At 45.4% G+C, this 25,172-nt stretch overlaps 3 protein-coding genes across 12 annotated transcripts in view; 1 reads left to right on the top strand and 2 right to left on the bottom strand.

Moving 5' to 3' along the window:
- Window positions 1–25,172, bottom strand: part of LOC122873028 (NACHT, LRR and PYD domains-containing protein 12-like) — a 1,034,258-nt gene that overhangs the window by 340,830 nt on the left and 668,256 nt on the right. The window lies entirely within an intron of this gene.
- Window positions 1–25,172, top strand: part of LOC122873033 (NACHT, LRR and PYD domains-containing protein 3-like) — a 573,599-nt gene that overhangs the window by 173,201 nt on the left and 375,226 nt on the right. The window lies entirely within an intron of this gene.
- Window positions 1–25,172, bottom strand: part of LOC122873035 (apoptosis-stimulating of p53 protein 2-like) — a 36,149-nt gene that overhangs the window by 7,829 nt on the left and 3,148 nt on the right. The window contains exons 2-13 of one of the 4 annotated variants that reach the window (XM_044189310.1): window positions 22,791–22,887; window positions 11,839–11,986; window positions 11,536–11,649; window positions 10,055–10,131; window positions 9,522–9,623; window positions 5,755–5,926; window positions 3,665–3,870; window positions 2,274–2,438; window positions 1,731–1,950; window positions 1,415–1,537; window positions 1,134–1,240; window positions 161–557 (exon numbers count right to left, since the gene is read on the bottom strand). In XM_044189310.1, coding sequence (XP_044045245.1) covers window positions 161–557; window positions 1,134–1,240; window positions 1,415–1,537; window positions 1,731–1,950; window positions 2,274–2,438; window positions 3,665–3,870; window positions 5,755–5,926; window positions 9,522–9,623; window positions 10,055–10,131; window positions 11,536–11,649; window positions 11,839–11,986; window positions 22,791–22,799 — 1,840 coding nt within the window. In that variant the 5' untranslated portion in view covers window positions 22,800–22,887. Of the gene's footprint in view, window positions 1–160; window positions 558–1,133; window positions 1,241–1,414; window positions 1,538–1,730; window positions 1,951–2,273; window positions 2,439–3,664; window positions 3,871–5,754; window positions 5,927–9,521; window positions 9,624–10,054; window positions 10,132–11,535; window positions 11,650–11,838; window positions 11,987–12,625; window positions 13,632–22,790; window positions 23,245–25,172 lie in introns of those variants that run through there. The other 3 variants (XM_044189309.1, XM_044189308.1, XM_044189311.1) reach the window with 3 other exon arrangements.

Below are 25,172 nucleotides of genomic sequence, written 5' to 3'. Positions count from 1 at the left end.
ATGCAAAGTGTACTGAGCAAGAGTGGTGGCACATATTTAATTTTGATGGACGTGCTCTGTTCGGACTCCAGTTTTAAATTGGCCAGTTTTCTGAATTAAATTAAGTGAAAAAGACGCAACCATATCCTGACCAAAATCTAAATAATCTCGGCTAATTCACCTCTGGGCTGGCTGCGGGGCAGCGTGCCCTGACCGCTCGGTTGGTAGCCCTTCCCCAGCGTGGTCTGCTGGGTGTACATGGAGTAGATGGACGAAGCCGCCAGAGTCTGAGGCTTCTGCAGCACAGCGGGGGAAGCCTCCGAGTGGTCGGGGGTGTATGGTCTTACGGCGGCGGCCGGCGGACTCTCCTGTTTGTTGGGCAGAGGGAGGGTGTGGCTGTGGCTGGAGAGGACTCCCGGAGCCCTGAGGTGGCCCCCGACCGGCCGCACCTTACCAGGGAAGGTCCCAGTACTATAGTGGGGCTTGGAGAAGGTTGGCGGGCCGGACGAGGAGAACGGTTTGGGCTTACTGGGAACTGGAGGTGGCACCGCCATCTTGGACAGACCTTTACCTGAGGCCTAAAGGTGAAATACAGAGTTAACAAGAGTCGAGGCTCAAGTCTTCAAATGAAGCAAATGGAAAGTCGATTTCAAGTATTTGAAAGCTGACCATTTAAAAATGATAAAACACTTAATTTGTATCCCTGGTATGTTAAATTCATCAACTTAATAAGCTGAATGGCTATTCAAGGCTTGTCTGTCGCAATCTTATTACATTTCTTATTGTTTTTGTGCTCATTAGTTTTTATTTATTGTTCTCTTACCTGGACAAACCCTAAATCTAGTAGTATAGCTGAGTGATCGAGGGGAATCTCTTGATGTGGGTATCTGATTTCCAAATTTGAAAGGTTGATTCCAGCCACAAAGCTTTAATTTTGAAAGACTACAGGATACCAAATTTAAAAAACAATACTCAAGTAACAGTTGCATCCATCATTCAGGTCCATTTTGATTGTTAGTACCTAACAACAAGGAGCTGCTGGTTCACTATATTCCAGCACAATCACAATGTTAATTCTTTTGATTTCACCTCACCAAAGATTAATGAACATGATGTTTGTAATAGTAAGGAATGGGAGTGAGTGTCATTGATACCTGATTGTCCCTGAGCAAGTTCTCAGCGATGTGATTGGTCCGTGAGGGGACAGGGGGTGGGATATCAGACCCAGAGAGGCCCTTCTGGTCCTTGAGGGTCTTACCACCTACAAGAGGGGCAATCATCATCATAATTAGCAAAAGCACTCATGAATGATGAGAATAATAAGGCAAACAAATGTTATATCATATCTCAACAAAGACTGACAAGCAGTGGAGCCTTACTGTTACCAAAAACAACATCCCGTTATGGACGCTGTAGGAATCACGCCCTGACTGACCTGAGTTGTGGCTGCTGAGGCTGGACATGCGAGGCAGGGTAGAGGCGTGGCTGTAACCTCCACTGGATTCAGAAAATGAGCTGCTCCAGTCAGAGAGTTTGGTTATTTTTGATGTGGTGAAACCTATAAAGAGCAGAGAAACTTATAGTCAAAGCACTGTAGGTACAAGTTCTAGACACATCAGCAGACGCATCAGTCCAAATGATGCTAGGACAAAGGACGGAGCGTCAAAGACATTTAATTTGAGATTAAATAAATGACTACTTAAAGAAAAATATCCACCTTTTTCTTTCTATTCTAACTTCAAGTACAGTACCTGAGGCTGGTTTGACTGGTCTGGGAGGCGGCTTCAGGGATGAGTCGGGCATGGGCAGGGTGGCAGTGCCGTCCGGATACGCCGGCTTCACCAAAGGTTCCTGACGGGCCGGCACCGGAGGCCCCTGAGAGCTTGTTGTGGAGGACGACTGGATGTACGGCCCCACTGCCGCCACTCTGGAGCCCACGCCATGCTGAGGGGCCACTCCATCTGAAGCCACCTGGAGGGAACAGAAATATCTGACAGCTGCAGCCATTTTGATCGGTGTTAAGTATAATGTCTGCAGATAGTAGCTAGTTATCGAATGAAGACTTATACTTGGACGTATACTTTGGTGTTGGAACCAGAACTGCACAAACAGGAAAAACTTCAGTGGTAGAAAGTTAGCTACGATGTTGATACAGTGGTTACTTGAAGGTTCTCTAATTTAGCAAATTAGACTTATCCTGATTTTATACTCATACAAGTCGCTCCAGTATAAAGGATCAACTAATTCCCTGTTGAAAATAACTAAATATTTTGCTGATGGTTGTGTACACTCACTGGCAGGTTCTCCTTCTGTTGCAGGGCAGCCCTCTTCTTCCAGAGCCGCTGTCGGAGCTCGGCCAGCCGTCGGTCCATCGCCGCCACCTCCAGGTTCCTCTTGTTCAGGCTGTCTCTCTGCTGCTGCAGCCTGCTGCTCTGATCCTGGTTCAGCTTGTTCCTCAACTGGGAGGACAATGATGAAGCTCAGTGAAAAACAGGTAAGAAAGGAGGAAGCTAATACTGCAAAGTCTACATTAGCTAGTTAGCCTAGACTTCCTTCTTCCTGCTAGTTCAAACTAGCCACACTAGCTTGTCGCTGTCTAGTAAGCTAGTTTGCCTAGTGACAGACCTAATTAATGAGATTTTTTTTTTTGGCTCGAGTGGTACTTTTTCTGAAATGTATCACGGTGGGTCCACTCCACAAGTGAAGTGGGTATAGCCTCATATTCAGGAAGGGATTTTCACCACTGTACAGTCTGATAGTTTCTTTTAAAATACATCCTCAATGTTCCCCAACACAGAAACACAGGAGTCTTCTGGGTAATTTAATCATGCTTCATGACATTAGGTTTTTAATCTCAGTTCGGTATTTATAATGGCTCTAAATACAGTGGCTGTATCATCTACTCCTGTCTCAGATGATAAACCATGTCTCTTTCATGGAGCAGTTTATACTCTGGCAGAGCACGGTTATAAAAAATTGGACAGTGTGAAACAGCTGATAGCTTCCTCCATTTTGGATTCTCCAGCTCTCTGTTAAATTGAAAGTGAAACTACATAACTTTTGAAAAAAGCAACTACACAATCCCCCACTCACAAAAAAGCAATAAGATGCTCAGTTTAATACACTCAGGGGTTCTGCTGCTACAGCCTTACTCCGTCCGGTATGACCAGTAGCTTACGGTGGCTAATGTTAGCAAACTCTGTTAGTCAATCTGTAGAAAATTAATCTGCAACTTTTTTGATAATTATTTATCCAAAAAATGCCAACATTTGCAGGTTCCAGCTTCTAAATGTGAAAATGTGCTGACTGAATATTGTGGATTGAATATTTTTGGTATTTGGACTGTTGGTCGGACAAAACGGACAAAGACATTTGAAGACGTCCCCATGGCTCTGAGAAATTGCGATTAGCATTTTTTATACTACTTTGTGACATTTCACAGACCAAACGATTAATCAACGAATAACGAAAAATCACTGGCAGATTAATCGATAATGAAAATGATCTTTAGTTGCAGCCTCTCGTTCTTTCAGGTCAGTGTGTTGTTTGAACGGAAGCTTTAACCAGGAGAGTTTCATGGTCATCCTCTCACATCATCTATGGAAGAAGTGAACAGGACTGCTAATGAAACCCAAACTAACTGGAGGCCATATTGGAGGTCTGAAGTCCTCGACTGAGATCTCACCTGCAGCTCTTTGTAGAGGCGCTCCAGCTCAGCGGAGGAGGAGGAGGAGGAGGCGGCGGCGTTGTGTGGATGAGGAAGAGGAGGCTCCAGTCTGTTGCTCCTCAGCGCCTCCAGCTGGTCGCTCAGCTCCTCCACCCTGGACACCGCGACCAGCAGCTCCCTCTGCTTCTGCTGGAACAGACCGGTCATCTGCTCGATCTCCTCCACTGGCACACACAACATGAACACAGCCGCACACGAGTAAGAGGGCTGGGTTTCCTTTCAATGCTGGTGCCAATATGATACCTGGGCTTCAGTATCAATACTTTTTTGGATACCTTATTTTTTCTACAAACCCTATTTCTTTTATTTAACAAAAGAAGCCAAAATACTTCAATTTTAAGCAGCCATTAAAATAGGTAAAATGATGATTTAAATCAGGAACTATCTGACCAAAACCACTGTGTCACTAGTTAGAGCTTGAGCTCACTCAATTAACTCAGCCGTTTTTAAAATATTCATGTTTGAATTTGGATCAATTTGAATTGTGTGCATTTGGCTGAAATCCTCTTCATCGGTAACGTATTTTAAACCACTTCTGAAAACGTGTCTTTAAAAAAAAAAAAGTCTTATCCGTTTAATGTCGTTTGTTTTTATTTTACTTTTGGGTATTTTATTTCCATTTTATTATTGTAATGGTCTGATTTGACTTCACTGCAGTGCTGAAATGTTTTCGTTCCTGGTTCAACCATGTAAAGCGCTTTATATATATACACAGCAGTTTTCAAAACAAAGTTAAAGTTTTTATTTATTATTATAAAACAAACAAGATTACAAATCTGAAGCTGCATGCTGAAGACAAACTCACTGAACTCTGGCTCAAACACACGTGCAGACAACCTGAAAGGATGAAACCGTCACTGACATTTGAAATGACAAGCAGTTAAACGTAAATCCTGTAATTTCCATAATGAACCCTGAGTCCGCGCTGCTCTGTCGACACACACGGCTGTGGAGCGATTACTGCTGGGAAGATGTACACTGAATATATCCTGCTGTTACTTACGTGACAGTTTGCTGCTATGATAAACCCAGTTTAATTACAAACTGCATGTGGTAACTCTGCTTTTAGCAGCCCCAAAATTCATTACCCAGAAATCCTGTGAGGTGACATCAGTAAACTATTCTGAGCCAACTATCACAGCTGACTGAAGCCAAATGAGTGCACATCTTTTAAAAGCATTGTAAAACTCATTGGTTTTGCTTTCTCCTGATTTTATACCTTTTTATTTTGTGGGTTATACACTTAATTCTGCTTGTTTTAATATACTGTCATCTCTGTCTCTCTGCAGATTGCAACGTTTTGTTTTGATAAGTGCTATATTAATATAGTTTTCTTGCTAGCTAATGTGCGCTGCTGCATTTTTATTTTCACTGAATCTGCAGCCACAATGTGCCTGATGTAGAAAGGCAGCAGCTCATTACAGTCAGGTCTTAGTTTATTTCTTTTAAGGTAACTGAACTGTGCAGTTCTCTGGATATATTTGTAGAGTGATAACTCTGATGTTGTTGAGATTTCTGTAGAATAATCGAAACATTTTTTCTCACAAAACCGATTCAATCCAGTGAATTACATAATCAACCTCTCCTCCTATTACTTGTGGTACACGTTCCCGGGAAGAATCCCTTCTGCTCCTGAAAAACAGGCTCAAAAACTTTACTAAATACAGCCCAATGTGTCTTAACATGCAGTTCCTCTAACGGCCACTGGATGCTGCTCTAAGAAAATTCTGACTGTATTGAAGTGAATGGGAAAACCCCCCAACTTCTCTTCGGAAATTCAAAGTCACAACATTTTTTCCCCCCAAATCTTACAGCCATGATGTCTGCCTCTTGTTCATCCCGCCAGAGCTTCACCCATTTTCTGCCAAATCTGTGTTTTCTGGCAGTAACTGTCAAAGAAGACAGCGAGTGGTAAACCCAACCTTCAGGCTACTTCAGTATGCTGTTGATGCAGCCACAATTTAAACCAATGAAACGGTGACTGTTAAAATAAAATCCTGCAAAATGTTTTACAAAAATAATTCCACCCACACCTCCGTCACACTGACCTAGTTTGCTGTTGCTGAGGCGTTTCTGCTCCACCTGGCCCCTGAGGGCCCGGACCCGCCTCAGTTTGGCCTCCTGGTTGTGTGCGTTCTCTCTGAGCTGCTGCAGTCGCTCCTGTTCAGAAACCTCCTGCTGCCGCTGATCCTGCAGCTTCAGGTACAGCAGCCGCTGCTCCTGCAACACCCAGCAAACACTCTGTCAGTCAGTTAATACATCTGCATCAGCCTCATGCATGTCAAGGTGTCGCCTGCAGCGCAAGGCACTGAGTCCGGGGGAAGACTGGGAAAACTTTTGCCCACGGCTAAAGGCTGAAGTGGTTATAGCTGTTCTGAATGGCAGGACAAAAAGGCTGCCGTCACAGAGAGGGGTGAGACGTCACAGAGAGGGGTGAGACGTCACAGAGAGGGGAGAGCCGTCACAGAGAGGGGAGAGCCGTCACAGAGAGGGGAGAGCCGTCACAGAGAGGGGTGAGACGTCACAGAGAGGGGTGAGACGTCACAGAGAGGGGAGAGCCGTCACAGAGAGGGGAGAGCCGTCACACAGAGGGGAGAGCCGTCACAGAGAGGGGGGGTGAGACGTCACAGAGAGGGGAGAGCCGTCACAGAGAGGGGAGAGCCGTCACAGAGAGGGGTGAGACGTCACAGAGAGGGGTGAGACGTCACAGAGAGGGGAGAGGGGTGAGACGTCACAGAGAGGGGAGAGGGGTGAGCCGTCAGAGAGAGAGGGAGAGCCGTCACAGAGAGGGGAGGGGTGAGAGAGAGGGAGAGGCGTCACAGAGAGGGGTGAGGCGTCACAGAGAGGGTGAGCCGTCACAGAGAGGGAGAGACGTCACAGAGAGGGGTGAGCCGTCACAGAGGGAGGCGTCAGAGGGGTGAGCCGTCACAGAGAGGGGTGAGACGTCAGAGAGAGGGGAGAGGGGTGAGGCGTCACAGAGAGGGGTGAGACGTCACAGAGAGGGGTGAGCAGTCAGAGAGAGGGGAGAGGGGTGAGACGTCACAGAGAGGGGTGAGACGTCACAGAGAGGGGTGAGACGTCAGAGAGAGGGGAGAGGGGTGAGACGTCACAGAGAGGGGTGAGACGTCAGAGAGAGGGGAGAGGGGTGAGCCGTCACAGAGAGGGGTGAGCCGTCACAGAGAGGGGTGAGACGTCAGAGAGAGGGGAGAGGGGTGAGACGTCACAGAGAGGGGTGAGACGTCACAGAGAGGGGTGAGCAGTCAGAGAGAGGGGAGAGGGGTGAGACGTCACAGAGAGGGGTGAGACGTCACAGAGAGGGGTGAGCAGTCAGAGAGAGGGGAGAGGGGTGAGACGTCACAGAGAGGGGTGAGACGTCACAGAGAGGGGTGAGACGTCACAGAGAGGGGAGAGCCGTCACAGAGAGGGGTGAGACGTCACAGAGAGGGGTGAGCCGTCACAGAGAGGGGTGAGCCGTCACAGAGAGGGGAGAGACGTCACAGAGAGGGGTGAGCAGTCAGAGAGAGGGGAGAGGGGTGAGACGTCACAGAGAGGGGTGAGACGTCACAGAGAGGGGAGAGCCGTCACAGAGAGAGGGAGAGCCGTCACAGAGAGGGAGAGAGACGTCACAGAGAGGGGAGAGACGTGAGCTGTCACAGAGAGGGGAGAGCGTCACAGAGAGTGGAGAGACATCACACAGAGGGTGAGACGTCACAGAGAGGGGTGAGACATCACAGAGAGGGGTGAGACGTCACAGAGAGGGGTGAGACATCACAGAGAGGGGTGAGCCGTCACAGAGAGGGGAGAGCCGTCACAGAGAGGGGAGAGCCGTCACAGAGAGGGGTGAGGGGAGAGCCGTCACAGAGAGGGGTGAGACGTCACAGAGAGGGGTGAGACGTCACAGAGAGGGGTGAGACGTCACAGAGAGGGGAGAGGGGTGAGCCGTCAGAGAGAGGGGAGAGCCGTCACAGAGAGGGGAGAGGGGTGAGAGAGAGGGGAGAGACGTCACAGAGAGGGGAGAGACGTCACAGAGAGGGGTGAGACGTCACAGAGAGGGGTGAGCCGTCACAGAGAGGGGAGAGACGTCACAGAGAGGGGTGAGCCGTCACAGAGAGGGGTGAGCTGTCACAGAGAGGGGAGAGGGGTGAGACGTCACAGAGAGGGGTGGGGACGTCACAGAGGGGAGAGCCGTCACAGAGAGGGAGAGAGCGTCACAGAGAGGGGAGAGACGTCACAGAGAGGGGTGAGCCGTCACAGAGAGGGGTGAGCCGTCACAGAGAGGGGAGAGGGGTGAGACGTCACAGAGAGGGGTGAGACGTCACAGAGAGGGGTGAGCAGTCAGAGAGAGGGGAGAGGGGTGAGACGTCACAGAGAGGGGTGAGACGTCACAGAGAGGGGTGAGCAGTCAGAGAGAGGGGAGAGGGGTGAGACGTCACAGAGAGGGGTGAGACGTCACAGAGAGGGGAGAGACGTCACAGAGAGGGGAGAGCCGTCACAGAGAGGGGAGAGACGTCACAGAGAGGGGTGAGCCGTCACAGAGAGGGGTGAGACGTCACAGAGAGGGGTGAGACGTCACAGAGAGGGGAGAGACGTCACAGAGAGGGGAGAGGGGTGAGCTGTCACAGAGAGTGGAGAGACGTCACAGAGAGGGGAGCTGTCACAGAGAGGGTGAGACGTCACAGAGAGGGGTGAGACGTCACAGAGAGGGGTGAGACGTCACAGAGAGGGGAGAGACGTCACAGAGAGGGGAGAGACGTCACAGAGAGGGGTGAGACGTCACAGAGAGGGGTGAGCAGTCAGAGAGAGGGGAGAGACGTCACAGAGAGGGGTGAGACGTCACAGAGAGGGGAGAGCCGTCAGAGAGGGGAGAGACGTCACAGAGAGGGGTGAGATGTCACAGAGAGGGGAGAGCGTCACAGAGAGGGGAGAGCCGCCAGAGAGGGAGAGAGCGTCACAGAGAGGGGTGAGATGTCACAGAGAGGGGAGAGACGTCACAGAGAGGGGAGAGACGTCACAGAGAGGGGAGAGGGGTGAGCCGTCAGAGAGAGGGGAGAGCCGTCAGAGAGGGGAGAGACGTCACAGAGAGGGGAGAGACGTCACAGAGAGGGGTGAGATGTCACAGAGGGGAGAGGGGTGAGACGTCACAGAGAGGGGAGAGCCGTCAGAGAGGGGAGAGACGTCACAGAGAGGGGTGAGATGTCACAGAGAGGGGAGAGGGGTGAGCCGTCAGAGAGAGGGGAGAGCCGTCACATGGAGGGGTGAGACGTCAGAGAGGGGTGAGACGTCAGAGAGGGGTGAGCCGTCACAGAGAGGGGAGAGACGTCACAGAGAGGGGAGAGCCGTCAGAGAGGGGAGAGACGTCAGAGAGGGGAGAGACGTCACAGAGAGGGGTGAGATGTCACAGAGAGGGGAGAGCCGTCAGAGAGGGGTGAGACGTCACAGAGAGGGGTGAGATGTCACAGAGAGGGGAGAGCCGTCAGAGAGGGGAGAGCCGTCACATGGAGGGGTGAGACGTCAGAGAGGGGTGAGACGTCACAGAGAGGGGAGAGGGGTGAGACGTCACATGGAGGGGTGAGACGTCACAGAGAGGGGTGAGACGTCACAGAGAGGGGTGAGACGTCAGAGAGTAGTAATAGAAACAGTAGTAGCCATAATGTAATACTGGTATGCTGGTAAAAACTGCTGGAAAAGCTGAATTTGATGGGTTTTGTGTATTTGTAGGACTATTAGGTTTGGTGATATTAGTGGTATTATTGGCAGTAACAGTATTAGCAGCGTCAGTAGTAGCATTAGCAGATGTGTGTTGGGTGTGCTGTACCTTGGAGGCCAGCAGCTGCTGCTGGGCATTGATCTGCTGCTGCTGTCGGGTTGCCAGATCCTGCAGGTCGCTCAGCGTCACGTCCAGACGAGCCGCTGAGACCTGCAACACACACACACACACACACACACACACAGTCAGAGTTCACCTTCAAATGGACAGCTCCAGTGTGCTGTTTGTAAAGTTGTTTCACTTTGTTGTTGTTAGTCTGCAGTGAAAGAATTACCTTGTTAGTTAGCAAGCTAGTCACCAATCCATCCAACAACAGCTCCAACACTAACTGCTGCTAAAACCACCATGTGTCCCTTTTACATTTCTATTTCCACACCCGTTCAGTATACAACATGTAACAGACTTGGAGGTGTTGGAAGGTGGATTTTGTTTCTCTTTTAATGGAGCTAGGCTAGCAGTTTCCCCCTGCTTCCAGTCTTTGTGCTAAGCTAGGCTAAACATGTCCTGCTGAACCTCTCTCTGTACTGGATGCACAGAAACTGATACCTATCTTCTCATATGACTGAGTAAAAGTCTCTCACCCCGTTCTCCAGACGTCTCTCCACAGAAGCTTTCACCTGGTTCCTCTTCGTCATCTGGTCTGAAGCTCTGGATCCACCTGGACAAGAAAACAGTTAGCGTTGATGCTAATTTGACATTTTTAGCCATGCTTGCGGCGTGGCTCTATGGATGGTAATGTCGGTCGGTCCAAAGCTTTGGCCCAGACTGAAATTTCTTATCAACTTTTGGATGGATTGGATCAATGGTCCCCCGGGGATGAATCCGACTTTTCCTCTAGCACCTCCTCCATCAGGTCAAAATTTTAATTTGTCCAATGCTTTGGTTTATGATCAAATACCTGACATTCATTGCATTGGTGCTAAAAATCTGTGGCAGCAAATATGTTCAGATTCAGCCTCTTTTTCTGTGAAGTACCACCCAGGTCAGAAATCTGAGCGCCGAACTGTCCGGCCTGGACCGTTTCAGCTCACGAAAACCTCCGAGGGGATTTTCTTGTTTTTAGGACATAAAAAAAACCCGAATCACAATCCATCAAAAAACCCCACAGAGTCCAGCAGCTGCACACGCGACTCCCTTAAGTCATAAGCTGATTACAGTTTGTCATCTACTGTAGTTACACTGAACCTCCTCCGTTACTGTACAGCCGATCCTGCTGTCAGTACCTCGACAAAACTACTGGATTACTGAGAATACTCGACTGAAGGCAGGAGGCTGATTGAAGTATTTATACTCAGTGTTCTCGTTGATCTGACTTCCACACCAGTCACAGTTTGATCGGAGTTGTTTCACAGTCCGTGTGGAGGGAGATGTTTGTTGCCTCTGCACATTTTGCTGTTTGTCATATTCCTTTACATGATGACCTCACTCCTGACGAGCACTTTTAATACTAATTAAGATTAGCTTGCAGTTTCTCAGCTACAACTTCAGCCAAGAGTTTTGCAGCTGACTGTGAACAAAGTGCAAGAAAAAACAGAAGTGTGGTTTCAACCAAATCTCTCCAGATATGGAGAGATGAAAGTACTAGATGGAATCGCCGTTACAGTTTGCCGTAAGTTGTGGCTTTAATGCATTTTGTTTTTGAAGCTGCAGTGTCTTATTTTGTTAAATTTGTAGTTGAGGGAAGGTAACAGCTCTCTAAAGCTGAGATCAAACTGCACACCATCTTTGTCTTTCGAGATGGTCACTGTGTCAGAGCAGGCGATCGTACTCGTGAATTCTTGCCATGACCTGGCCGAGAGAAATGGCAGACTACACGTTTGCCCTCGACCAATAATAGCTTGTTCGTTTTTCACAACATCACCTCTGATACACATGGAGTCACCAGCAGCCTGGAGATCCCACCTCCCTCCACACGGGAGCTCTGACTAACCAGAAGGAGTCCCTAGTGTAGCGACAAGAACGTGATCCCTCACTGGCTTCCCACCCGCAAACACATGCTATCCTGTGTGTTGAACCCTCAGTGGTGGAGGGCAGGTGTTTCGCCCGTGAGTTTGCTTCCTACCCGACTCTCGTCCTGGAGCTCTCTGGTGTCGCAGGAGGTATTGAACCTCCCCCCTCTGCTGCCCCCATCGCTGCAACACCTCCAGCATCTGCTCCCCTTCTCCAACGACACGTTCTGATTGGTTAAAAAACAGAACATAGACTGTTAATTCGACTAAATTGTGATTGTTAAAAAAAAGTTTGTTAGCTTGATAAGATAAGAAGTTGTAATCTCAAGATAACAAGCCTAAATGTGTGGACGCTTACGGCTTCTGTAAAAACATACTATATTTAGTGGCCTTTGGAGGTTTATTTGGAAACTCACCTGAGCCTCTCCACATCTCGGACAGGTAACAGTCGGCCTCGCCGGGCTCCTTGCAGAGTTCCACCACATCTCTGCACAGCGTCTCCGGCGTGATGGGAACCTCGCTGAAGTGCTGGTCGTTGTTGCTGAGGTACACGGTGAGGAACATCTACAAACACAGAGCAGACGCACCAGAAAAGGTAAGGGTGGGGCTTTTGTCATTTTCCCCACAGATAATGTCAGGTGGATGTCTGCTGAAGCAACACTGGCTTCAGTTCAACTCCAGTATTTTCAGACTCAGTATTTTTTAGGGCTGCTTTTACTTCTTTGTCACTTGGAATAAACTCTGGAAGTTTCAGCTGTGATAGTCCTGCAGAACTTCACAGAAGTGGAGAAGTCACCTGCTGTCAACACTAATTAGACTAATGACATCACACATCAAAGGAGACGCCCAGGTGGAGCAGTGTTTCCTATTAGGATCTGTTTGTCTCTCCAGCGTCCGAACCAGGAAATAAAGATAATAAAATGTAGGTAAAGAAACAACAAAGAAGCAATTTAAAGCAATTGGTGACATTTCTAAGAGCTGACGGCAAGACGACATACAGAATTAACACCTATTAAGCTACAAATTCCTGATTTTGTGTTTCCTGTGGCTTTAAAACATGTAAAAACATTATGAACCAGTATGTGATGTGACACACTCAACCCACACACACACACACACACGTTAAAAACAAAACCTTCCTTCTTCACCTTTATGGCAGCTTCCTGTGCTATTTAAAACTAAAACAGATATTTGTGGACATACTGTAACTCCCATGATGCACTGGGCCATCTGTTACTCCAGCAGGGTATCTGCTGTCAGGCCCAGAGCCAGACTGCCTCCCACAGCCCGCCAACCTTCATGGAGGCAGCGTTCGGCGTTTTCCAGCCTTTATTTATCCCGGTCGGGTGGTGCTTCGCGTACATGTTGTCTGTGGAGCTGCTCAGAGGATTTGAACCTTCAACCTGACAGCCCGCAGCTGGTTTCAGCCCTCGTCTCCTCTCCGTCTTCACCTCGTTCCACTCGGTCTGATGTGAAAAATGAGCCGCCTTCGTTGACCTTTCTGTTGGGTTTCCATAAACGGCGTTCACGGAGCCGAGACTGACTGCAGCATCATTTGCATGCAGATGTTGTTGGCTGTTACTGAGGCTGGAACGAAGCTCATGTGGAAACACAAGTGAGAAAAGCTCTTTACCGGAGTAAAACACAGAGCAGGGTAAATAAATACAAGATAAAGGGGAATGAGTTCCCCCGAAAATCAAGTCCCGCTGCTTCTTTGTGGTGGAAAACAGATAAGAGCCGTGAAAACGGACACGATTCTAAACAAACCACTGGTGTTCCCCAGCGGCAGTAAACTGTCCTTCATGGTTTCTAAAGACGTGAAAGTGACTCTGCATTTGTGCATTCAGCCCCGTCTGTCCTCATTCTGTCTTTGTCTTTGTCTGTTTTCCTTTCACCACAATGAAGGCAACACTGTGAGAAAACCACGTATCTACAAAAAGTCTTGCTTGGAGCCAACAGTACAGTCAGCAGTATAGTATATATATATATATATTTATTATGGTACAAAAAACTTCCAGGACAACGATATGAAAAGGTTGAGCAAACTTTGATAAACTGTTATTCAGCAAAACAACTAAATTAAAGAGCAACTTAACGTCCCCATTTTATCGTTAACACGCCCCCATCAACTTATTCACACGCTCTCAGTGTGACTCCGAACTCTTAATGGTAAACAAAATGGGAAACGGCTGCATTTATATAGTGCTTTTATCCAAAGCGCTTTACAGTTTCACCCATCACACACACACACACACACACACACACGCACACACACACCGATGGCAGCGAGCTACCATGCAAGGTGCTGGCCAACCATCGGGAGAAATTTGGGGCCATATAATAAAGAGACTTTACATATAATTTACTGTTACGTTACTCTTAAAATAAAACAAGAGTCTACAGCCATGCTAGCAGCTCTGTGACGCTGTACTTAGGCACAGCGGTGCTTTGAGCTAAATGCTAACGTCAACATGCTAACATGCTCACAATGACAATGCTGATGTTTAGCAGGTATAATGTTTATCTTTAACATCGTTAACAATCATAGTTTAGCACGTTAACGTGCTAACGTTCGCTAATTGTAAAGACAAAGTGCAGCTGAGGCTGATGGGAGCGTCAGCAGGTGTTTGGTCAGAAACCAAAGCGTTGGACACGTTAACATGTCGACCTGATGGTGGCGCTAGAGGGGAAGTCAGAGGATCAGCAGAGTCAGTGGGGATTCATCCTCTGGGGAACATGAATGTCTGTGGCAATCCATCTAATAGTTGTAGAGATATTTAACTCTGAACCAAAGCGGTGGACCGACCAACACTGCCCTCCATAGAGCTATGGTGCTAGCATTGATCTGACATTCAATCATGAATTCTCCATTTTTCTTGACAAAGAATCTTAAATTTCTTTAGGAAGTGGATGCATGACAACTGAAAGCAGGATGAATTTGGAGCTGATTTGTTGTATTTCGGAGAATAAAATGTCTCACTTGGAGGCGGCAGATAAAGTGAGAACCTGGCCGAGAGAAATGTGTTCCTCAGGCTTTGGAACGAGTACACAGTCGCCATCAAAGAGCTTCAGCGGTGAGCTGAACGCTTTCTGCTGCCAGTATTTAAACACCAGGTCCCACATCTGGATAAAACACTACATATTATGCTTTTTAAATCCTAATTTCTCTGGGAAAAGGTTTTTTTTTTAAAGGTAATATTCACTTTGTCAGCTCTGTCCTGGTTCACATTCAAAATGTTCCCAGACAGCCGCAGTGGCCTCTGAGCTGTTCAACCGCAGCAAACGGAAATGAAGTGCCACATTCAAGAGTGCTTCATTTAGCACTGCGGTCCATTAGTTGGTCTGCAGAGGTGGCTCATGGGAGATTCTCTCATCTTACTGTCAGCTAAAGCAACTTAAGCAATGTTCTTGTCAACAAAAAACACAACTAATCAAGATATCTTTTAGTCTCTCCTGATTAAAAATAATAAAATCAACTGAACTGCAACTGAAGCAGTGAAACTCCGTGACAGAGACGAACTAGTCTCCTACATACAGGCCCGAAGGAAAACTGGAGCAGCGCTGTCCTTCTTCAGGTTCATGCAGACGAAGTGGGTCACTGCCGTCTGTCACCGAACCGAGGGCGACCAGGAAACAGCGCAGCCAATCAGAGCCCGGAGAGGAGAGGCTGTTTGTCCCTCAGGACCACAACGGGGAGGGGGAGTGAGACCTCCTGTCGTCAGTGAGCCTGGTTATAGAACCTCATTACGTCCCGAGGACAGACTGAAGGTGTCTGTGGTAAAAACAAATGTGTTTAAATACTCAGCAAAGTGGAGTATTGGAAGAAGGACTGCTGAGCACCAAACGCACCCAGCCATGGGTGTCAGGGTGTCACCTGTTGACCTGACGTCTTGCATCCAGATCTTTTCAGATTGGCTTTAGACAACGCTGAGATGAATTTCAGGTCACACCTGGCATTAAAAAGCATCCCAAGTGGGCACTTAGGATCTTATTTCACTTTCCCCATTTCTGATTTTAAAGGGAAACTGCTGGAGGACTGTGGCGACTGTCTCTGGATGTTTTCCTTGTGACTTTATTGAGAATTATCATCCAGAAAAAGTTAGCCACGTGTTAAAGTGCAAATTGTACGCATGATGTTAATGTTAGCATAATAACTGTAAAGCTACTAACATGTGAGCATGATAGTTTAACATGTTATGCTAACATTAGCATGTGGATTTGTTTGTTTTGCTCTAACCAATCAGCACTGAGTGACATGTCATCCTGCTGACGTCATTTTCAGTCAGCACAGAAGTTGTGCCAGCAGTTGCTAGGAGCAGTTAGCCACCGAAGACTCTGTATGGGTTAGCGTGATTGACGAGATTAACCCGTGAAGAGATAAATCAGCCTCTGCAGACAGCACACCTGAGAGCGGTCCAGTACACCTGTCTGTCTGTCTGCCTGTCTGCCTGTCGACAGGCCGAGGCCTCGTTAAACTCCCGAGGCTTCAGCTCTTAATCCAGCCAGGAATTAGCACAGCATCACGCTGCTTAATGCCACCAACCAGCCCACAACCCCCCCACTGCTGTGCAGGAGGAAATTAACGAGGCCTCGGCCTGTCGACGAGACGTAAACAGCTTCTTCAACATGAAACTGTATCCTGATGCTGTCGCTGAGCAGTCAACCGCTGAGACGTCACATCAGTCACCAGCAGAAACAGTCTTCTTCTGCGATGATGCCTCTTTTTAAAAGGGGACATTTTGAATTAACATCTGTTTTATTATTGTTTCATAATCTTTGTAGCTCTGCTTTAAAGAGAGATTTTCCTATATGATTTTTATTTCAATAAATTTAAATGAAATGAAGTGAAATTAAAACCCTTTGTTGCGACTGAATTAGCGCTGGGTATCGCACCTGAACACTTTCTTGGTGCCGACTGAAATCAAAGTCAATGGTAAATGGGTGCACTTTCATCCAAAAACAGTCCTGAAAAAGTACTAAAAGCTCAAACTCAGATTCGTGATCTCCATCTTAGTCTTTCATCAGACAGTTTTGGATTTAATTTTGTCAAATCATTGGCTTCTTCTGTTGATGATTTTGTAGAGAAATATGTTTCATCTAAGCAGGATGTCACAAAAAAATAGTATTGTTTCCGTATTGGAGCTTTTGTATCAACACTAGTATAGAAACATTTCAAACCCTACTAACAATGAAATACAGCACTGATTTAATTTTAGAGAGTTACAACAAAGCTGCAGACCAATCAGTAATCGCGTCCACAGAAGTGGACCGGCCTCTCCTGAGAAAATCGAACGCATCAGGAAACTGATAACGTCATCAGGATCCGTAATGGTGACATTAGGATTTAAATAAGTTTGTTTAACTGTACTGAAGCCTTAAATTTACTAAATCTGATCTCAGACTTTATCAGACTGCAGAGAAAACAATAAAAATGTGAGGATAGTTTTTGGAGTAAGGAGGCGACACATCAAACAGGACGAAATTAACTGAGAATATAAATTCTGTTGTTAGTATGACGATGATTTCCATATTCCTTCAGTCTGCGTCAGTTCTGTTTCTGCTCGGGGAAACGTGGTGGCAGCTGGCACGCTGCAGGTCACATGTTTTGTAGGCGGCGTGGACGACTGGAGCCATATGGTCGGCAGCATCACGTGACACACCAATATTGGATTAACGAGGCGCACACACACACACACACACACACACACACACACACACACAGCCCAAACCCTGCCTGCTGTTCAGGAGACTACCATCGTCAGCACCATCAACACAGGACGCTTCCACTCAACTCTTGTTGACACTGAGCTCTGAAACCAGGACCGTTTTCTGATTGGCTGCCTGCTGCACGTTAAAATTGTATATTGGGATGATACATACAACATATTTTCTGTTCCCTAATTAGCCAGTCTGGCTCGTCCCTGTGGGTTGTGTTCACTATTCAAGGTTCACTGATAAAAACAATTAACCAACAGTCAATAAATCAGCTGCAGTCGGCCTGCAGTTGGTCATCATTACCATATTATGCTAACATGCTAAGTTTTAGCATGTTACCCCCCCCCATCATTCTGACTTGGAAGCATTCACCCATTAATCCAGTGTGGTTAGACACTGGTAGCCTTGTACCGGATAGCCAGATACATGGAAATGAATCCTAAATTAGAGGTTTTTATCTTGTTACATATATGCAGTGCTTTATTAAGCAAAACCAGATTCAATGTGTATAGTTCATAATTCTCTGAATCAGCTGTATTAGTGTTAGTGTTGGATTTTATTTCGATGTTACTGACAGAAATGGTGGCTTCGTAACAATTTTGTTTGCCACCGGTTTGTTAAGTGTTTTTTTTTGCCAAGTGAAAGATATCATAGCTGTCAGAAAGTCCCGGTTTTCTCTGACTCAGAACTACGACTAGGAGGCTGATGTGAACGATACGACTGGATTTGAACACTGCACATGCTAAACATATTAGCATAAAAAAATAACACGCTAACTTGCAATGTAGAGGTGAGCCTGAGAAGCTGAGCTGACGTCACTCTCACACCCGCAGTTTGGTTCTTTTGTTTCAGACCAAAGAAAAAACTAAGATCCATTGTTGTCTTTCAGGTCCGGTCTGTTTTACGTTCACACTGACTTATTACAAATGAACCACAAATCACAAAAAGGTTCATCTCGTACAGTAAAATTTCTGGGAGCGCAGGAATATTTCTTGCAGTTCGGTCCGCGTCAGAGTTTGATTGACAGCTTTCACACCAGGCTGAACAAGCCGAACCAGGTGTGAAAGGTGTGTAAGCACCTTGAGATGCCCCACTAGCGCTCAGGATCCAGGAACAGAAAGCTGCCCTCTGTTTGCGGTCGTGCGGCGAGTATCGGAGCCTCGCTTTGTGACGTGAAAATGGTCGGACTCAAAGACGACACGCGCTGGAACAAAGGATCCTGTTTTATTGTCAGCGTCGGGCCGATACTGTAAATGAACATGAAGGTTACAACTTCCCTGCTTTAGTTCCTCGTCGCCTGAGGAGAACTAAAATAAGACTGCTCCCATGTGACCTTGAACAGCGTGTGTGTTTCTGGTCACCGTGGCAACAGTTACCAAGCAGCGTGGCGAGCTCCGCTGAGCCCTGCCTGCTGCTGCTGCTGCTGAGGACGTAGTATAATGATCAGGGTGTGCTGCGTTTTAAAAGGAAGCGTGCACGAAACACTTAGGGATCATTTTACCGTCCCTTCACACTCCAGCAGGTTTGCTGAGGCTCGACTGGAAGGATGAAGATCTGCACCAAATTCACCTTCATTCTGAGTCGGGAATAATTCGTCTTCATCAGAGATTCTCAAAGCACACTGAATGTCAGTCATTGTGTGGATGTCACACACTACTGTCTGAATAACAATAATAAGGTCTGCAAACAGCGATGCCGGTAAGAGAAGTTCAGCTCACTGTTTCCTCAAACAGAGCTTCCTCCCCGTTCTCATCATGTTCCCGTCTCATTTAACGGACAAGGGGAAGACAGCTGATCATACACGCAGATAACTGCAGCTGTCCCCGACTGTCGTTTCAATATTTAAGATTTAAAAAGACAGTTCGCTCCTCTGCAGATTGAATTTGCTGCCACGAGTGAGCCAACAACTCAAATAAACCCACTCTGGGGTGTAATTGCGGTGTTATAAATGTCGCTGTGACCAAACCCAACAGGGCATTCGGTTCTAAATACAACAGAATGTGGCATGTGTGTCTCAGCCACTTTGAGCTGCTCTGCTTGAAACTGGAAAATACAAAAATACCGTGTATGTTTTGGTTTTTTTACGTGCAGCGCTGTGGCGATGAAGCCTCTCTCAGTCCAACCTAAAAGAAAAGGTGTGATTTTCCAAATTTAAGTCACGCGGTTGATGCCATGGCCTGAGTGTCAGCTGCAAGAATCTGCACACATGTTCTACTAAACACTGATCCCCTTCCCCTCGAGTCGTGTTTCCCTGTGCGCTGCCCCCCGTGACTGGGGTTAGGGCTTAACGGATAAGTCTGAGGATATTCTATGTTTCTCTTTTTGTCAACAAACCAGCATGAACGTCTCTGCTAACATCAGCGTGAATTGCAGCCTGATGGATCTTCTTCCTCCATCGTTGTCCAGAAACTATTAAAACACATCAGCGAGCCGCTCTGTTGCACTGGGCGACATGTTCCTTCATCACCATGAACACACACACTGTAGTTTATTCTGCCTCAGCCCCACACACACCGTCCTGCTGCCCCAAACACTCACTACAGCACCACATGTGGATTCATCCGCCGCTGGAAATAGTCCCCAACAGATGCTCTGTTTCCTCCTGTTGGTCTGATAAAAACTGCAGCGAGCAGCTGTTTGAGGAAACTACTGAGCCTTTTTAAACAGGAAACTATATATCTGTGTTTTTAAAGATTTCCGTCTTCAGCAGGAACCAACGGGCTCGGAGCTGAGAGCCGCAGACAGGAAGTCAGGAAGTACTGACGCACTAACATGTTGTTGGTTTGAGTCTGAACATGGGATTTTTGTTGACTATAAGAAAATTTTAAATAACGTCAGCCTTGGTCTTCAAAGGTCCAGTGTGGAACATTTAAGAGGAGCTATCAGTAGAAATGCAATATAATATTCACAAGTGTGTTTTCATTAGTTTTCATTTCATCTACAGAGGGAGCGGGTCCCCTTCCACAGAGGCCGCCATGTTGCACCGCCATGTTTCTACAGTAGCCCAGAACGGACAAACTAATCACTGGCTCTAGATATGGCCTTTCACGAGTTTTTCGTGAGTTTCGCGGCCACCGTAGTTTCTCCTACACGCTTGGAAGGGGAGGGTGAGGCGAGCGGTATTTCACCACTAGATGCCACTAAATCCTCCACACTGGGCCTTTACTTCAAGTTATGTTCAGGTCAGGTGTTGCAGAGATGACTGGTTGGGTTACGGTCAAGAAGAATCAACAGGGAAACAGACTTTAACGCGACATCCCTGATATCAAAATGAATCAATATAGACTTTACTGTATAACAAACATGTGATGCTTTGAGTGTAGTTTTTACTGTTTTCATGCAGCCAGAACAAACAAGCTGTTTCTGGGAGGACAGTATACAGGTGAGCACCAGATGCCATTTTTCACACTACTTTTGCTCTTGACTTTTTACACACGATTACTTAAATCCAGCTTTCCTCACAAATAACCTCATTGGTCCAGTGAGGGTGTTACAAAAGGGGACCTTATCCTCCAGCCATTCTTTGGTCTCATTGACTCTCAGCAGCGAGAGGCAGGACAGACCAGGGCAGAGAGGGGAGTGTGACCTGTGACGAAGACTCAAACCAGGACGTGACTCTGATCCACCGGGACCAAAACCCAAAATGTCAAACTATTCAGAAGCAGTAAAACTGAGGATTTAACAGCACTGCAGTGTGGATGAAAAGGTCAAAACTCCTTCTTCCCTTATAAAGCAGGGGAGTACCTCCATTCAAAATGAAGACAATGGTACAGTGGTGTAGTTCTATTATTAGTGGCGGTATACACAGATCTCAGAGCTTCTGGTCGTGACATTTGTTGGTACGACGATGAGGTTTGCTGTGTTTCAGCCACCGCAGGTCAGGTTTCCTCTGACCCTCCTACTATCCGTCGCCTGTATTGTTTCTGATCCAGGAAGTTAATGTTTATTCTCCTTTTAACTTTATATTGTTTAAGACCATTAGATAAAGTTCTTTGGGATGCGTTTACTTCATGAATGACGAGTGTGTTTCAATTTTAAAAATGTTACACGGGTTATTACTTTTTCTGTTGATCGACAAATTGATAAATCCGCTAATTGTTTCAGCACTAAACGCTAAAGTGCCTCCACCGGGCCAACTGACGCCATGTTTTTAGACACCTGCGCAGTGCCTGAATTTAAAGGACCTTACCTGCGTGTTTCGTGTTTTAGCTCATCAGTAAAAGCAGGTACAGGTGACAACATGCTGACTGCGATGGCTCCTCCTGGATGACAGTTAAGAAGGTTTAGTTGCTATAATTTGTTGTCTTTGCTTTCATTAGGTTATATTTGCTACATTAACAGTTAGATCTGGTTAGGGTTAGGCCTTGCCCACCCTGAAGCCAAATTGTTGTGATTATACATCCACAATCTGCCTCTGTGGCCGCTCGGGACTCTGGGAAGATGAGTGTTTCATGCTGTGTCTCAGCATAACATGAACTGGGGGCTCGTCCTTCGTCTTCTCCTGTTGCATTTGTTCTGTTGCGTAGTTTTGTCTCTTCTGTTTGGCAGGTTTTGGGTTTTCTTTGGTATGTGGACAAATAATAGATTTTTTGCTGGATGATTTTGTGACCAGAAAGTAAAAAATAAACAAAAAAATAATAAACAAGCTACAACAAATGTGGTAATTGTAGCCAACTTGTATGATATCCAAGTGCTTCATAATGCCCATAAAGCAGAGTTAAAGCTGGCTTATTATTATAGGAGCAGTAGTAATAATGTACTGGGAGAGCAACTTCTACAGGATTGTGTTACAGCAAAAGTCACACTCATTTTACACTCATGTTCCAGCTACTGAGTAAAATGTTTCCTGAAACAAAACCCTGTAAAATGTTTTTAATTATTCATGAGAACTGTGAACCACGATACCTGAGGTCATGGGTCAAAGTCCCTTTATGCAACACACCCCCTCCTGCCTAATTTCTTTTTAACTTACTTTGATTTTTCATGTCAAAGTATATTTTATTTCATTTCAATAACGCTCTAAATGCTTTTTCAAAGCCTGGTAGAGACATAATGAATCATTTATACGTTTATTTATTTGTCTTCAAAGTAGCATACTGAGTCTGCAAATCCTGAACCAGCCCATAAACTGACCACCATGTATGCGTTTGTACCATAACTGTTGAATGTAAATTCTTCCTCAGTTGCTAAGACTCAGTGCCCTTAAGGGTAGCATCAGACCTGGAACCACAACGCAACTCAACACAACTTGAGTCACATTACAATTATATGCAGACAATGTAACTGATTATACTAAGTTATCACCCAAGCCCAGAAGCATCCCCTAATATAATCCCATTAATCATTCCTCTATCTGCACACAGCCATTAACCCCTTAAAGCATCATTAGAGGAGCAGAATCGAACCTATATAGAACTATATTAAGTTATTTTACCCATTAAAGACTCCTTTCACCACCTTAACCTTAATTAGTAAGGCTAAGGGTTTTTAACGTGTGAAATTAAGGGATTCTGTTCTGACAGCCCAGTGGAAATAATACAACTACCGCTGCAGGGTAGTACTGATGGTGGTGCCAGTTTCTATAGGTATAGTTACAGATGAATCCCATATGAATGACAGCGTGTGTTTATTCGTGAAGTGTTTTCACACTCACCGGCATCATGTTGGCAGCTGTCCGCTCTGTCGCATCCAGACTGCAGCTCAAACCATCACACCATCCTCCTCCTCTGCGGTCCGTCTGCCTCTGTGCGCTTTATCCACAAAAGATTTATTAGTATTATTATTATTGTTTAGATTTCAGCTCCCTCGCGACCTGTTGCAGTGAACCAGCGGGCCTTTCTATCTGCCTGCTGTCCGATCCCTCTGGAGAGAAGAGGAGCTCGGCATGAGGCGGCAGGAAGCACCGTTCAGACCTGAAACCGGTGTTTTGCTGATGGGCGCAGAAGACAAAGCGCGGCGGGCGGAGCTGGAGCAGCTCTCACGCTGAGCGCTAATCCCGCTCAGCGTCCAGACCCGTCTGCCTCCGAGTGCGCTCGGATCACAAACACCGAATCAGACCGGTCACCTGCCGGAGCCCCGCTGGAGAGCCACACCACTTCCGGTACGATCTTTCAAAATAAAAGCGTGTCGTGATGGGACTACAGTAGCCTGGTTCCAGACTCACTGCCTACATCTCTTTATTTGCTCAGCGATTCAAACAGATCAATAAAAATACATTTTATAATAATAATAATGATGATGATATATACATATATGATGATAACATAAAATAAATAGAAAAACAAATATATTATAAATAGATTCAAACTAATAAATAAACGCAGGTAAAACCTGATCAGTTAAACAGCAGAGATAGAAAATAAAAAGCTAAATCAAACTGCAGACTTCAGAAACCTGTTGATGAAGAGAACGACAACACAGTGTACTCCACTGGAACAAAACATGTGATCAGTATATAAAACGGTGCTGTGTTGTAGATTTAAGTACCCACAAGTATTTAAAGCATTTAAAATTAGAAGCTACAACATTAAAGGGATGTTTAGATGTTAATGCATCAATAATAATGAAACTACACTGTCAAACAAGTACTTTTACTTTTGGTACATTTTGCTGATGTTACTTTTGTGCTTTCACTTTAGTGAATTTTTGAATCGTGTATTTACTTTGAAGTGTGATATCACTAGTTTGAAACTTAAACTTATAAGTTAAAAACTGTTTATTTTAAAAGGCGATTTATCCAAATTCCGGTTTTAATATGTCCAACTTGAAGGAGCTCGATCTCCTGGCAACGGGAATAAACTCCTCCTCCTTTCTCCGGTTTGTGTGTGTGTGTGTGTGTGTGAGAAACAATACTCTACAAATTCAGTATTGTTTCTACCTGTTCATCCAGATCCTGACAGACATTAAACCAGCCATTTTGATCTGTATTATTATCATTATATCATCCAGTCTGTCCGATCTGTGACCAATATATATATATAGATATATATATATATGATATATATATATATCTATATATATATATATATATATATATGATATATATATATCTATATATATCTATGTATATATATATATATCTATATATATCTATATATATATATAGCTATATCTATATATAGATATATCTATATGATATATATAGATATATCTATATATATATAGATATATATGATATATAGATAGATAGATATAGATATATATGATATATATATATCTATATGATATATATATATATATATCATATACTCTATCTATCTATCTATCTATCTATATATATATATATATATAAACTCCATTACAAGTAAACGTCCTGCATTGAAAATGTTACTTAAGTAAAAGTATGAAAGTGTTCTTAGCAACATGTTCTTAAAGTATCAGAAGTAATTTTTCATAATGCAGAGAAATGTGAGAGTTATACACTATATATTGGATTTTATTACTGAGAGGCTGCATGAATGTGTAAGCAGCATTTCACTGTTGTGGATGGTCAAAGTGGAGCTAATGTTAAATATCTTTTGGGTGGTTTAATCTACAAACAAACCGTCATATTTAATAACCTGAACAAATGTAAAAATCTCTATCTGTAAAATAACTATATCTGTCAAATACACAGTGGAATAAAAAGTACAATAATTTGATGTATAAAGTGGCATCAAATGTATTCAAGTCAAGTACAAGTACCTCAAAACTATCTGCATTATTGTTTTGTGGCTGTTAAGTTTGTGATTTAGTAGAAATGAGTTTATATGATCAGCATAAAGCTAACCAAGCTAGCCACTGCCTGCGGCTAACGCGTTGCCCATGTTAATTAACTGTTCTGTATTTCACTCTTGTGCTGTACTTCCTGCGGTGACCTGATATTGATTATGCAATCGATGATGATGCTTTGCTTCTTCCTCACATGAAGCACAGTGTAACTCATCTGACAGGCTACAGTTCAGTTTCCTTCTTACTGTGCGAAGTTTTACAAAACCTACAGTCTAACTCTTTGTTTGTGGAATCTCATCATTTTCTGATTTGTAATCAGTGTCAT

Source organism: Siniperca chuatsi, linkage group LG3 (genome assembly GCF_020085105.1).
Source record: "Siniperca chuatsi isolate FFG_IHB_CAS linkage group LG3, ASM2008510v1, whole genome shotgun sequence".
Taxonomy (NCBI): Eukaryota; Metazoa; Chordata; class Actinopteri; order Centrarchiformes; family Sinipercidae; genus Siniperca; species Siniperca chuatsi.
This window is presented reverse-complemented; position numbering and strand designations above follow the sequence as displayed.